At 43.3% G+C, this 14,891-nt stretch overlaps 1 protein-coding gene across 1 annotated transcript; it reads left to right on the top strand.

Moving 5' to 3' along the window:
* The first annotated feature begins 1,947 nt into the window (after positions 1-1,947).
* LOC146711020 (adenylosuccinate lyase-like) lies at positions 1,948-12,316 on the top strand. Its single transcript, XM_085453695.1, has 12 exons — positions 1,948-2,169; positions 8,216-8,419; positions 8,507-8,551; positions 8,866-8,945; positions 9,057-9,228; positions 9,327-9,373; positions 9,485-9,575; positions 9,686-9,755; positions 9,834-9,981; positions 11,170-11,350; positions 11,665-11,841; positions 11,986-12,316. Exons 1-12 carry the CDS (start codon positions 2,026-2,028, stop codon positions 12,070-12,072), a joined length of 1,446 nt encoding a protein of 481 aa, XP_085309821.1. The 5' UTR covers positions 1,948-2,025; the 3' UTR covers positions 12,073-12,316.
* Positions 12,317-14,891: the final 2,575 nt, after the last annotated feature.

Raw genomic sequence — 14,891 nt, 5'->3', positions numbered from 1 at the left:
ATATTTCTGTAGATTAGAAAAGATAAGACAAGAGAGAAACGCCAAAAACAGTCTATCAATTGATAGTCGGCTATGCACTCACCCTCAATTAGTATCTAAAGAAATCTTTACCTTTTACAGTAATTTGTACTCCTCTTCATACTCTAGACCAGACCTTCCCAAAGTGTGGGGCCCACTAGAGGGGGGGGGGGGGGGGGGGGCGCAGCATGAAAAGGGCAATAAAAAACAAAAAACGCTAGGACACTGCTAGCAGGGGCGCCTCTACAAACGCAAAGCAGGAGATGAAGCATAGCTGAATATGTTTCCAAACCAACTTCATTCTAAGCCAAAGACTAGAAAATATGGTGAAGCATATCTTCCCTTTGGTTTCACCTGCACAAGTGCCGAGGTAGGTCTCCCCTGCAGAATTGGTTTTCCCTGCATCAGGAGCAGCGCTGGGCTGTTCAAATCACGGACAAACAGTATCCCACATTCTTGATTTTTAGTTCACAAACACTTGTTGTAATGACTAACTACTCCTGACATTTTGGAGATGTTAGCTCTTTATACAGTGAAGTTACAGTGGGATACAAATAACATCAGGCTGATCCTGCCATGATTTGTTTCCCCGGTTCAAATCACGGACAAACAGCATCCAACAGTTGCGCGAACATTTTTCTTGTAAAACAAGGGGGGCCCAGCAGAAAAAGTTTGGGAACCACTGCTCTAGACCATTGGCTGAGGCAGTTTTTCAATCTATCAAACACCTGATTCCTAAAATTGATGAAAATTTTAAAAAGACCTGTGAGGGCAAAATTACCATTGAAGAGTTAGATAAAGCCTTAAGTGCTTTACCCAAAGATAAAGGCCCAGGTTGTGATGGTTTGACCAGTAACTTTTACAAACATTTTTGGGTTCATATTAGAACCCTTGTGTTTGGAATGCTTACAGAAATATTAGAAAATGGTTCTCTCACACACACTATGAAACAATGTGTAATTACACTCATACCAAAACCTGGGAAAGATCCGACTCTTCTTGATAATTTAAGACCAATTACTCTATTAAATAATGATTAGAAACTTCTAACACATATTTTTGCAAACAGGTTAAAATCAGGCATAACTCAAATTATTTCTGACACTCAGTCTGGATTTATAAAAGGCCGCTCAATCCATAATAATATCCGCCTTATTTTGGACTTGATTGACTACAACTACCTAATTGAAACCAAGGTTTTGTCCTATTTTTAGATTTTTACAAAGCCTTCGACATGATAGAGCATGAATTTATGTTTCAAGCCCTTGATTTGTTCGGTTTTGGAAGTAACTTCATTAATGTAATCAAATTGCTGTATAGAGATACTAACAGTTCAGTGTGTCTTCCACGTGGCACCTCACAAAGATTTAGGATCTGCAAAGGAATAAAACAAGCATGTCCAATCTCGCCATTGCTGTTTATTGCAGCAACTGAAATGCTTTCCATACTGATTAAAAATGCTGAGTTTGGTAAGATATCTATCCTGGGTAAAGAGCTCTCCATCAGCCAGTTAGCCGATGATACAACCATTTTTCTAAATAACCTGAATAAAATCCCCAAAATTCTGCAGATTATTGAAACTTTCTCAAAAGCTTCAGGGTTAAATCTGAATTTAAACAAATGTGAGATCTTACCCTTAACACTAGATTTACCATTGTTGTGAGTGCGCGCTAGTGATGTGCGGATCGATCCTGAAATATCGATTCCTCCGATACCAATCATTTATGTTCTAGAATCGATTCTCACATTAAAATATTGATATTTTAGTAATTTACAGTAAATTTGTAGTTTATCATTAACAGGAACACAGTGGAAAGAAACTGTAACATTCGGATTGTCTACACTCAAAGGAACTACTTCCTCTTCCGCCTTTCATAGTCATGTGCGAAATACGGCTGTATAAATGTGGAGGAATCGCTATTTCAGGATCCATCCGCACATCACTACTTAAGATCCTGTCGCTACCCGCCGGTCTGTAGCCTCACAGTGTTCACTTTTCTAGCAACCATGGCCGGAGCCGAAGAGATGAATAGGTATCGCTCACCTCTGGTGTCCAGATACGCCAGCAAAGAAATGAGCTACAACTTCAGCGAGAAAAAGAAGTTCATCACCTGGAGGAAGCTGTGGATTTTCCTCGCCAAAGCTGAGAAGGTTTGATATAATGATCTGCTGCTACAAGCTTATGAAAGAAATCCGCGACCTTTATCAAGTTTCCTGCTCTAAACATAGTTATAAGGAGGTCTTACGAGTCGTGTGGATGCTACCCGGTGCTGACTGAGCAGACTGCTACCGTACAGTAATCAGTGTCTTTGTCTGGAAGTCATAGGTCATATTTTAAATGAACATTTGGCTGTGTCCACACGTACTCGGGTGTTTTTGAAAACGGAGATTTTTCTATGCGTTTGCACCTTTTGTCCACACGAAAACGGCGTTTTCGGTCATTGAAAACTGAGATTTTATTTGCGTGTGGACGAGGAAAACCGACAGAACGCAGCGTCAAAGGTGTGCGCCACGTTATTGTTTCGGGAAAATGAATTTCAACAATCCTGTTACTGTTAATTGTACTCTCTGCAGTGTCTAAATGCTTACATATACACACACAGTTACTGTCCCTCTACACATAGGACTCGGTTCTGCTTCTATGCCCCATCTTTGTTTACTATTTCCCACCGAGGCTTCTAGACTTCTGATTGGCCAACATTTCTATCGCCAACTGTTGCTTTAGCATGTTCCTAGCAGCGTTTTCCTTCATTTTTGCGTTTACGTGTGGACGGGATTATTTTTTTGAAAACGAAAAATCTGTTTTCAAAAATACCCGTCAACATTATTATGAGATTCTAAAATTGAAAATCTGCAGTTCGTATTTTCTATCGCAGAGCCACGTGAGCTTCGACACGCATGCGTACATGTTCTGAATCATTTGAACAGCTGCTGCTCTCTCGACAGCGAATGTTCCTGTGAACGAAAAGCTCTTCAAGTGGGAAAATTGGTAACAGTTACTCTGGCTAAATGCTGTTGTGTTTGTGCTCTCTTCTCTACTGTGGTTTTATTTGACCAGTCTGACCTATGACCCCTTTGACTGGCGCGAGGTACTTGACTATCTGGAACCTTTCTGTAGTGCTGTAGGAATCACGTGACTACGGTGTCCCAACAGAATACAGTCCAGTCTAATCAGCATATTGAGCGCCTGTGCCTCCTCATGAGGACAGCACATGATGATCAAAACTGGAGAAAAGAGATGCTGACAGACTAATGACTAATGAACAGCAGGCTGTTTGCTATCAGCTTAGCAATGCAAGTCACTGACTTTTACCCAAACATCCTTTCCATCAACAGAAGTATGGAACGCCAGGACTGCCATAATGAATTAATTAAATACACCATTAAATAATTAATTAAATGTGGCAATAATTAATTAAAATTGGAATTAATTAATTAAATAAATAGTTATGATATATGTAATTAATTAATTATTGACACATTTAATTAATTATTTATGTATTTCACGTTTTAATTAATTATTGACACATTTAATTAATTAATTATTGACATATTTAATTAATTATTTATGTATTTCACATTTTAATTAATTATTGACACATTTAATTAATTATTGACACATTTAATTAATTATTTAATGATATATTTATTTATTTCATTTTGGCAGTCCTGACGCCTGGCTCTCATCATGAAATAATTTTATCTGTCAGCCTCACCCATCAAACTCAGGGGGCGGGGTTAACGCTGATCGAGTCAAAACCATTGCTTTGGCCTGGTGGCCATTGTTTCTAGCACACAACCGGCATGTGGAAGCTAACAGAACTGAGCTTTGAAAAACCCTGTTTGTGTGTTACCAAATACAGTTTTAATATTTTTTTAGCCGAGAATGTAGTGGTTTAATCTTCATGTGTCTGGTCGGTTTGTCAAGATACAGCCTCTTTGCAAAAGTGTTTCGATGATTTCGGAGATGTCGTCCCAGTCTCACGGCAAAGCGTGGGATAGACCCGCTCGCCTCACAAGCAATCCCACCGACAAAGCGCAGGCCCCGGTACACAGCTGTAGTAACCCCCGCTGACTTCTTTTACTGAGGTTATATTTATCGGTGTTTTATTTCCTGATGTTCTTATGTGTCCTACGTGTTTCAGTCGCCAATTCTGAATTATAACTAACATTAAAAACATGTTTAAGGAGGAGAGAGAGCAAATAAATCTGTTTAACATCTGATCTTTGGGTTTTTGTTCAGTAATCAGCGTGACCTGTGTATAAACACATAAAAGAGAGAACGTTGGTGTTTCCGTCATGTAGTAACTGCTGGCTTTAACTGTACAAAGGTTGTTCGACACTATGAAACACATACAGACTTCATGATGTTCGGCTAATATTTTTATTGTGAATATTAATCATGCTGACCTCGCTCTGTACACCACGCAGCGAGGTCAGCATATCCACGATATCCTCAGCTCCATGAGTTAACACAAAGTTTCCCAGCTGACTATCTAACTGCCAACTATTCCAGAGACGTGAAAATATACAGCATAAAGAAAAGTGTAAGAGACTCAGCAGCAGATTAGAATAACAGTTTGTGGCGTGAATAAGACACGGCGGGACCACGGAGCAACGTTCAGAGTCATCTTTATTTACATCTCACCACACCACAACACCCCCAAACCCCTCAGTCCCCGTGTTTTTAACTAGGCGGGCGTGATTAAGGATGCCGTGCAGGTGCGTCCGCCCTCCCTGCACGGCACCGCAGACCACGCCCCACCACATACCCCCATCGCCCGATTGAGGCCGGGGAGCCATCCGGCCGAACCTACTCCCCCACCGCCAGTGGGAGAGGGAATCAGCCCGGACAGCTGGCACCCCCAGGCCCCGGCCAAGCGACGGGGAGGTGCGAGTTCAGGCGGCCGCCCGCGAATCCAGCGGCGCAGGCAAAGCTGGTTCGGAAGTCGGACACGTGACAGGTGCACCCGGCGCGGCCGGCACAAGCGTGAGCCCCAGCTCACAGGTGGCTGGGCAGAGGTGTGGCGTGTACAGGCCTCTGGTGGTGGTGAGGCCGTTCTGGCGAGCACGGCGATCTCAAGCGTGGCGCCCGCCTCGCTCGCCAGTTCCACTCGAGCAAGCTCCCCTGGCACTGGGACCTCCAGCTCCTTGCGCGGCCCCTCCGTCACCGCTGTCGCTCCCTGCTGGAGCAGCCCATAGCGCGACTCCTCCGTCACTACTGCTCCCTCCGCCGCCACTCCCGGCTCGAGCAGCCCCTCGTGCAGCTCCTCTTTCTCCAACCGGCGCAGACCCTCGCGCACCTCGTCTGCCGCCTCCGGTTGGAGCGGCTCATCCACCACTCCCGGCAGGAGCAGCCCTTCACCTGGCTGTTCCCCCTCCTCCGGCAGGCGCAGATCCCCGCGCGCCTCGTCTGCCACCTCCGGCTGCTGAGGTGCCTCACGCGGCTCCTCCACCGCTTCACTGTCCTCGGGACACACCTGTGGGGGTGGCGCCCAGAGCAGCGCCGCCAGCTCCCCAATCCTTTCCAGGTGCCGCTCGGACTGGTCCTGCAGCTCTTCCTGCTGGCGACGCACCTCCGCCGCCTGCTCCCGCTGGGCGGCCGCCATTTCGGCCACCCTCTGGGCCAGCTCCTCCATTCCCTGGCTCCGATATGGACCCGCCGTGCTGCCTCCTGGGTTTCGGCACCAATGTGGCGTGAATAAGACACGGCGGGACCACGGAGCAACGTTCAGAGTCATCTTTATTTACATCTCACCACACCACAACACCCCCAAACCCTTCAGTCCCCGTGTTTTTAACTAGGCGGGCGTGATTAAGGATGCCGTGCAGGTGCGTCCGCCCTCCCTGCACGGCACCGCAGACCACGCCCCACCACACAGTTATACATTTAATAAATCACCAAATGAATCCAAGAAACGAGCAAACCTGTTCCGACAATTTGAATTTGTATTCCCTCAGCTGCAGACTCGCTGCTGTTTAAATGTTTGAAAAGGAAGATTAGATATAAAAAACGTCAAACATAGACTCAGTCTGCCTTCACATTTGATATGAGGCCAGCACGTATAGTGGCCTCAGCAGGCTATTACTGAAATACACGTGCTATATCATAAACTATGATATAAACAGGGAGGTCCTATTAACATGTTTAGTTTTAAAGGACACCTTCCTGCCTTTAGTCTCATTCATGAGCAGTATTCGTTTTCTTCTAACATCCAGAAGTCTGCACAATGTGTTTCATAGTTTGTAACAAGCCTTTGACAGGTAAACATAACATGACCGAAAAAGCAAAAAAAAAAAAAAAAAAAAAAGAGAGAGAGAGAGAGAGAGAGAGAGAGAGTGTTGACATAAGAAGAGAAAATGCTCTCAATTATGGAGACAGGAAAATGGTTCATTTATGTTTGATGTGTGTTTATTCCTCCCTAAATATCGTCGGTGAAGTTTGCCATGCACGTCAGATTTTCCTGCGCATTTTTATACCTCTGCCAACAGAGAGAGAAAAAAAATCACATTCTAACAGACAGCTGGTGCTTAGAACACAGTTGAAGAACTATTAAAAAACAGATGATATTTAGATGATAGTTCAGTCTAACACATGTGCCAGTGGTTCATTAAACGTCTGTGAAACTATGCAGTTATGAAACGTAACTTTAACCTCAGCCAAACCGATTTGCTCAGTTGTAAATAAAACAGCGAAGTAAACGTGACCCGACAGACAGAACCTGAGTGAATGAAGTCCAGCGTTTAACCACTGAGAGCTAAAACTCAGCTGAGGTTTGAAAGCTGTGTGCTGGTGATTGGACATCAGCCGCTGATGAAGCTGTTCGCCTATAAAGTGCTCTGTAAGGAAACAAGCTCCAGCAGCTCTGCGCTAGGGGAAAATACTATATTTACTTATCTTGTGCAGTTAAACTGTGACTATCACCAGGTAACGTAGGCGTGTTTCTTGAATTAGCAGCAGGTGTTAAACAGCTGACAGATGAGGAGGAGGATGCATGCAGGTAAACTGAGGGTCTGCTGAGCTGATCGCTGGTTTCGTGAGAAAAATGTCAGCTCGTTCTTTATGTTACAGAAGCACAGAGACACAAGACCAGGCGGAAAGAGACGATCGTTCGGTGAAAATGAGAATCTGCGAATGCAACATGTGGAACACGGAGAGTGGAATATGTAAACAAACCGGTTAATGTACCCCCTCGGTGCGCTCTGCATGCTAACTGTTAGCAGAGCTTGTGAAATCTCTGAAAACATCTGAGCACTTTTGCAAACATGTTCTATGTTGACAACCTGACCAGACATACCGACATTCGCGGCTAAAACACTGTTAAAAGTGTAGCTGGTGACAGAAAAACGGCCTGTGATTTGATCTGCATTCTGGGATAACTGGCTGCCCCAAGTCTACACAAGCAATCGATTATCTAGGATCGACCTGTTTTGACTTACTTTGCACGGCAACCAATCAAATGTTAGAGAAGCTGCATGGGCAGCGTTAACCCCGCCCCCTGAGTTTGATGGGTGAGGCTGACAGATAAAATTATTTCATGACGAGAGCCAGGCGTCAGGACTGCCAAAATGAAATAAATAAATATATCATTAAATAATTAATTAAATGTGTCAATAATTAATTAAATGTGTCAATAATTAATTAAAATGTGAAATACATAAATAATTAATTAAATGTGTCAATAATTAATTAATTAAATGTGTCAATAATTAATTAAAATGTGAAATACATAAATAATTAATTAAATGTGTCAATAATTAATTAATTACATGTGTCATAACTATTTATTTAATTAATTAATTCCAATTTTAATTAATTATTGACACATTTAATTAATTATTTAATGGTGTATTTAATTAATTCATTATGGCAGTCCTGGCGTTCCATACAGAAGAGCCAATACCGCAAATACATGTATTTATAATAAAACATGTATTTACATAAAAACGTATTTGCATTTGTAACTGTTGATAAATATCTTAAAAGTAAAGAACTGTATTATCAAGAGTCAAAAAGCTCCACATAAAAAGCTTATAAGTAAACTCTGAAAATGAATGAAACCCTGCAGGAAATGGTTCAGAATTCATTCTGTAACTACAAGCACTTTTGTTTTGCCAGCTCTAAACTTTACGAGTTGCTTGTAGGAACTCTTCCTGTTTGTCATCATGTCTCTGTGTTCAATGTTCTCCTCCTCAGGCTCTGGGTCTGCCCATCACTGATGCTCAGATTGCAGAGATGGAGAGCCATGCAGAGGACATTGACTCTGCCGTGGCGGCTGAAGAAGAGCGAAAGCTGAGGCACGATGTCATGGCGCACGTCCACACCTTTGCACACTGCTGCCCCACAGCTGCTCCCATCATCCACCTCGGAGCTATGTCATGCTATGTGGGAGACAATACTGTAAGTATGACTATTGCATAAATAAACCCAGCAGTGATGAGTTTTGACTCTTTAAAGCTTCTCATGTTTGTCGTTTCTGTTCTTCAGGATCTCATTGCATTGCGTGATGGCTTCAACATCCTCTTGTCTAAGGTGAGACTCACCTGTTTGTCCAGAAATTCTATGAAAACAGTGCAAATGAATATATTAATATCAAACAAGCTTGTTGGCTAGTTTTTTGTTTTTACAGTGAGTCCATTAAAAAAAACAGGGCATTTTCATTGAATTGAATTCATGAAAAAATATATTTAAAGATTACAGGACAGGCTATCCAACATATTGGTCACATTTATTACGCATCTTCACTGCTTCTGGGAGCTAAAGATCAAAGTTGGCTGTTTGTAGCCCACGATGTAAAATAAGCTTGACACCCTGATTTGATCATTAAAGGCTTGTTTTTCCTGCAGCTGGCCAGAGTCATCGACCGGCTGGCAAACTTTGCAGAGGAATACGCCGACCTCCCCACGCTCGGCTTTACACACTTCCAGTGAGTCCGACTGCAGCTGCAGTGTTTTCATAGGCCTTCATCAGACTGATGGAGCTGTCTAACTTTGATGTCAAACACACCCACTGTGCCCCTCTCCTGCTCTCTGTACAGGCCTGCCCAGTTGACCACAGTGGGGAAGCGAGCGTGTCTGTGGCTGCAGGAATTGGTGATGGATGTGAGGAACCTGGAGCGAGCCCGCGATGATCTTCGTTTCCGTGGAGTCAAGGGGACCACAGGCACCCAGGCCAGCTTCCTGCAGCTCTTTCAAGGGGACCATGACAAGGTATAAACAACCATAAGAACCACGTGGGTGATTTCTGAAGTCCCACAGCACCGTATTGTGATGACTTTTTAATGTCAGTTTTCCTTTTGTGCCACCAGGTGGAAGAGCTTGACAAGATGGTGACAGAGATGGCTGGCTTTAAGAAGTGAGTATCAAACTCCTGTCTCCAATATTGGCTGACATGTTTTTATAACATGGTCCAAGTAGGAACAGTTTGAAACACTGGCTATAACTCATTTGTTCCATTCTTATCCAGAGCCTACCTGGTGACTGGACAGACGTACAGTCGCAAAGTGGACATACACTGCCTCGCCAGGCTTGCTAGTTTGGGAGCTTCTGTGCACAAGGTGAGGAAATGTCTCCATTTAGTGGTGGTTAAAGAAACTTGGGTCTTGAGCTCAGGATTTTCAAAAAGCTGATGTAACTGAGTCTAAACTTTTGCTGTCATCTGCTGTAGATCTGCACAGACATCCGCCTGCTGGCCAACCTAAAAGAGATCGAGGAACCTTTTGAGAAGGAGCAGATTGGTACGTTCGCTCATTCAAAAGCACTTTTTACCTGTTAAACTGTGCCTCAGCCTAAAGCTTTGCCTGCTCCTCTTCCAGGTTCCAGTGCTATGCCCTACAAGAGGAACCCCATGCGTGCAGAACGCTGCTGTAGCTTGGCCCGACATCTGATTGCGTTGGTGGGCGACCCCCTGCAGACTGACTCAGTCCAGTGGCTGGAGAGCACACTGGATGACAGCGCCAACAGGTCAGCCCACACAGACACTTACACTGCTGTGAATTTGGTATGATGCCGTTCTCCTCTGTAAGGTATTACAGTAGTTATGGCATTGTGATTTATGAAATATGCTGTAAACTTAGCTAACATTACTTGGCAGTAGCAGTAATGTGAGTTACTTCACTCAAGTGAAAGCTTTAAACATTAGCCTGATACTTAACTAGCCAGCTTAAGGAAATAATGGTAATAAGAGGCACTGATCCATATGGGCACAAAGAATGGCCACTTTTTTGTGCTACTGAAGTTCCCTGGCTTTCATTTAATCTGTTTATTGTGAACACCTACACATTAAACAACTTAAAAATGATAAATGGCTTCAAGCTCAGACTGAGGTCTGTGGGGCACTATCAGCCACTGAGACAACAGACAAATATGTTTAATATATGAATATTTCATACTCTAAGGCTGCCTGTTTATTAAAGCAGTGGTTCCCAGCCTTTTTTTTTGCTAGGCCCCCCTTTGTTTTACAAGAAAAATGTTCGTGCCGCTCCCCCGCACGCACTCATCCTCCAACCCCACACACCCATATTTTGCTCCATTGGAGTTTATTTCACACCTCAAACATCTAGTAAACAGTTAAGCAAATAAAAGTAAAAAATTAGAGGTAGTAAGGAAATAAACTACTAACTCTTTTATGCTACGTGCACTCATACAGTTATTTTTGAAAACGCAGCTGTTTCGTCCACAAGTAAACGGCGTTTGGAATCATCGAAAACAGATTTATTTATTTTTTTAACACCCATTTTTTGGGTTTACGTGTGGACGAGGAATACAGAGTTTGTCACGCAACGTCAAAGGTATGTGCCTTTTGTCACATCACGCGGTGTGCTACGTTATTGTTTTTTGTTTATTTTTTTGTGAGGAGACTGTTTTTAAAAGTGGATTTCTCCTTCATTTTTCCCACTGACACTTCAGGAAATCCATGAGAGTTTGAGGCCTTGAACAAAGCCAAACAGCTAAGAGAGGAATTGTGGCCATAAAGGGAAAAAAGAAATCAAGAGTAAAAGGCGATGTACATAATTGCGTTAATGGTTAAAGAACTACACATCCTACAATGCATTGCACATTGTTACCCAGGATTCAGTGGTTGAGTAAAAAGCTGTTACTTGTGATTACTGATGGTTTCTTTCCTCTCTTCTCTGCCTTGCTCCTGTGCAGGAGGATCTCCCTGCCCGAGTCCTTCCTGACAGCAGACATCATCCTCAGCACGCTGCAGAACATCACAGAGGGTCTTGTGGTCTACCCCAAAGTCATTGAGAGAGACATCCACCACGAGCTGCCCTTCATGGCCACAGAGAACATTATTATGGCGATAGTGAAGGCAGGAGGCAACAGACAGGTAGGAGAAAATGCCCTGTGAGGAGTTCTCCTCTGTGAGTCAGAATGGACACATTAATAATAGTTTTGAACATAACTGGATGAATGCATTTTTGCTTGATCAGGAGAGATGGTTTACTGGGCAGAAGATGCCAGTGGTAACCAGAAAAACAGATGACTGAAGTGAGATCATCTTACTGACTAGTAACCAGTGTTTTGACCATTTAAATGAAGAAGCTGATTACCAATAACCAGACCTGACATGGAGACCCAACAACATGGCTGTTAAAGTCAGCTCCACCTTAATGTTTCTGTTTTTTCCTGTGTCTCCTTCAGGAGTGCCACGAGAAAATCCGTGTTCTCTCCCAAGAGGCAGCAGCTGTGGTTAAACAGGAAGGTGGAGACAATGACCTGCTGGCCAGAATCCAGCGAGACCCCTACTTTGCACCCATTCTAGGGCAGCTGGATGCTTTGCTGGACCCCAAGACCTTTACTGGGCGTGCTCCACAGCAGGTACAGCATGAACAGCCTTATTTTTGTTCAGTCTGACAACAGATGAATGTTTACAGCCAAGCTGCAGCTCCCCTATTACTGCAGCTGTGTCTGCTGCCCCCTTTGATGATAGTTTGTTTTCTTGTTCCTGCTCCTCTTCTTCAGGTGAAAACGTTCCTGGCTGAAGAAGTACGCCCCCTACTGGAGCCGTATAAGGCCAATATGGACGTCAAGGTTGAGCTTGTGCTTTAAAACATCAGTGATGTCTTAAGCTGGTTTTATGGTCGAGCAGAGTTTGCTGTCCACTCCACTCTAGGGACTGACCGTCTGTCTGCCTGGAGCGAGCTCTGTTGTCAGATGGAGGCAGCGCACAAAGTGTGTGGTACAACCAGCGTGTGGCCCGCTCTTGCTTGTACTGTTGTTGGTCAACCAGCCGCGGTGGAGAGAAGTTATAACAGATGAGATGAAGCGAGAGCATTAAAAACAGTAAAATGTCCACTGCAGCCACTGTGTTTTTTGTTTTTATCTTTGAAGTTTACACAGACGGGCCATGAGACAGCATTACTCACACTTAGGGCTGGGTATCGTCACTAATTTCTAGAATCGATTCGGATTCACAAGGTCCTGCTTCAATTCTATTTAAATCTGGGAAATTTTGCCTCAGACAGTCAGAAATGTTATAATTCAGATCAGTACATTTACATATTTTTGTATCTATAAAAATGATGCTGACACTCGCAAGACTTTATCAAAGGTGTAAGCATCACAGCAGATGCATTTGTGTCAAAGTAGCTGAAGATAAAACACGAAGGTGATTTTTCTGGCCTGGGATTTCATAAAAATATTCTGCAGTACATCAAAAATGAAAGAAAACCATTAATCAACATGAACATTACCTCTGAAGTTACGGCGGTTTTATTAGAGACACGGCTGAGCGTTTTGCATTTTGCATAATTTTAAAAAGTTTACATTTGTTCAGAAGCCTATTGAACAGCACAAATTACTTTTTCTTTTCGGAAGTAAAAGGGAAAGAAAAGCGCCCGACAGCGCTGTAAACAACGGTAGACTTGTGCGTAACAAGCAAGGGAATAATGCAGAAAACCGATTATTAGACGGGAAACTGTTCACGTATACTGAGAGAGCTGTGCATGAAGTGTGGTGGAAGCAAAACAGCAAAAGTAAGAGGGAGTCCATGACTATGTTTATGTGAAGCTTAGTTTGGATCTTCTTTTGCTGCTGGTTCGGTCAATATTGTTTGGAGAGAGCTAAAACTAACAGCTTTAGAATCAGCGCAAAAAGGGCGTAAATACAAAGCACGGACCCGCCGAAACATCAGAATCGGCGAGCTGTCGGCTTTCAGCCCCGACCGTGTCCGTGCCGTCAGGTAAGAAAGGCGACATCTCACTGATTCTGATGTTTCGGCAGGTCCGTGCTTTGTATTTACGCCCTTTTTGCCTTTCTGCTCTCATTTACTATTTTAGCTGTTTGGTGGTTCTTGAAATTTTGTGAGGTTTAACCTGAGATTCTGGCGTTTCGGGCAAAATAAATTTATATTTAAAAAATCGATTCAGGATTTTAATGAATCGATATCACATTATCCAAGCGAGAATCTATTTTAATCGATAAATCTATCATCAAAACCCACCCCTACTCACACTGACATGGGGAACACTTTGAGTGGCACATTTTGCAAATATTCTGAAGTAAATTCTGCGACCTTTAAATAGCCCTATCAAGTCTCCTGGTCTTAATAGACTGTTAGCGCACAGTAAAAAGAAATGTTGTATAAGTCATGAAACACTCAGCAGTTCCAGAGTTGCATTTTATTAAAATAATATCAAGAAAAAAATCATAAAGAACCCTGTGTATATACCTATACAGCAATACACTGAAAATTTGAAGAAAAAAAAAAATGGGTGAAACTGCATTTTTTTTTGTGAGTGGTAAGAGATGTATTCTTAAACACTTCTTCAGTTGAGAATCAGAGAGGAGAAACACACAGGTTTTCTTGCTAGCAAGGGCAGCACAGAGCACTCACACTGAGAGTGAGAGCTCTGAGACTCGCAGCTCTGAGACTGCCCTGGTCTTTATTTATACATCAGTAGCACTGTTGCCGCACAGCAAGAAGGTCCTGAGTTCAATTCCACCATCAGGCCGGGGTCTTTCTGTGTGGAGTTTGCATGTTCTCCCCATGTTTGCGTGGGTTCTCTCCGGGTATTCCGGCTTCCTCCCACCGTCCAAAGACATGCAGCTTGTGGGGATAGGTTAATTGGATAATCCAAATTGCCACTAGGTGTGAATGTGCGAGTGAGTGTGAATGGTTGTCTGTCCCTATGTGTTAGCCCTGCGACAGACTGGCGACCTGTCCAGGGTGTACCTCGCCTTTCGCCCTATGACAGCTGGGATAGGCTCCAGCGCCCCCCGCGACCCTGAAAAGGATAAGCGGAAGCGAATGGATGGATGGGTGTTTGTTCCTTACATCGAAGTGTGTGTGTGTGTGTGTGTGGGGTCAGAATGTGACCCCACAACGACTTCACTAAACCTGCTTCCCTGAAAGTCCAGTACCGTTTCAGATAAAAAGGTGATAAAGTCCTAATGGTTTCATAAATCTTCCTAATTATTATTATTTTTTTCATATAAGCATCAGGGACAAGGCTGTCTTGCAATTGTTGAGGTCCCTAGTGTGCGCCCTATTTCTTCCAGGATCACTCTTCATTTGTAGGTTTTAGTGGACTCTTAGTCCTGTGAAGTGGTTTTCATGGGCCAAAGGCATTGTATTCCAAGATCTGGGAGATTGTAGAAATGAGCAGTAACCCCCTTCTTGCCATCTTTCCAGAAATATCAGTGATCTGGAAGCTGTTACGCTTACTTACAACAGCAGCAGTACTTTCTGCACCTGCATAAAGTCTAGGACACATTTACTAACGTGTTGCAGCTTTGAATCTTTTAATATATATTTTGTTAATATTTTGGCTATGGTGTCTTGCTATGAAATATATAGAAGAGTAACAGTGTTAGCATGTGGTCAAAGTTAAGTTTGACTGGGAAAGTCAAAGCTCAATAGTCTGTAT

Source organism: Copadichromis virginalis, linkage group LG4 (genome assembly GCF_057382275.1).
Source record: "Copadichromis virginalis isolate Kocher_CV1m ecotype Utaka linkage group LG4, C_Virginalis_male_GT1.1, whole genome shotgun sequence".
Taxonomy (NCBI): domain Eukaryota; kingdom Metazoa; phylum Chordata; class Actinopteri; order Cichliformes; family Cichlidae; genus Copadichromis; species Copadichromis virginalis.
The sequence above is the reverse complement of the archived record's forward strand: the minus strand, read 5'-3'. Positions and strand labels throughout refer to the sequence as shown.

Bases quoted from the DNA above. Each gene is read 5' to 3' on its own strand.
- LOC146711020 (XM_085453695.1), top strand. From the start codon at position 2,026: ATGGCCGGAGCCGAAGAGATGAATAGGTATCGCTCACCTCTGGTGTCC. The intron at 9,374-9,484 runs GTGAGTATCAAA...ATTCTTATCCAG, and splicing joins GAGATGGCTGGCTTTAAGAA to AGCCTACCTGGTGACTGGAC. The intron at 11,842-11,985 runs GTACAGCATGAA...CCTCTTCTTCAG, and splicing joins CTGGGCGTGCTCCACAGCAG to GTGAAAACGTTCCTGGCTGA.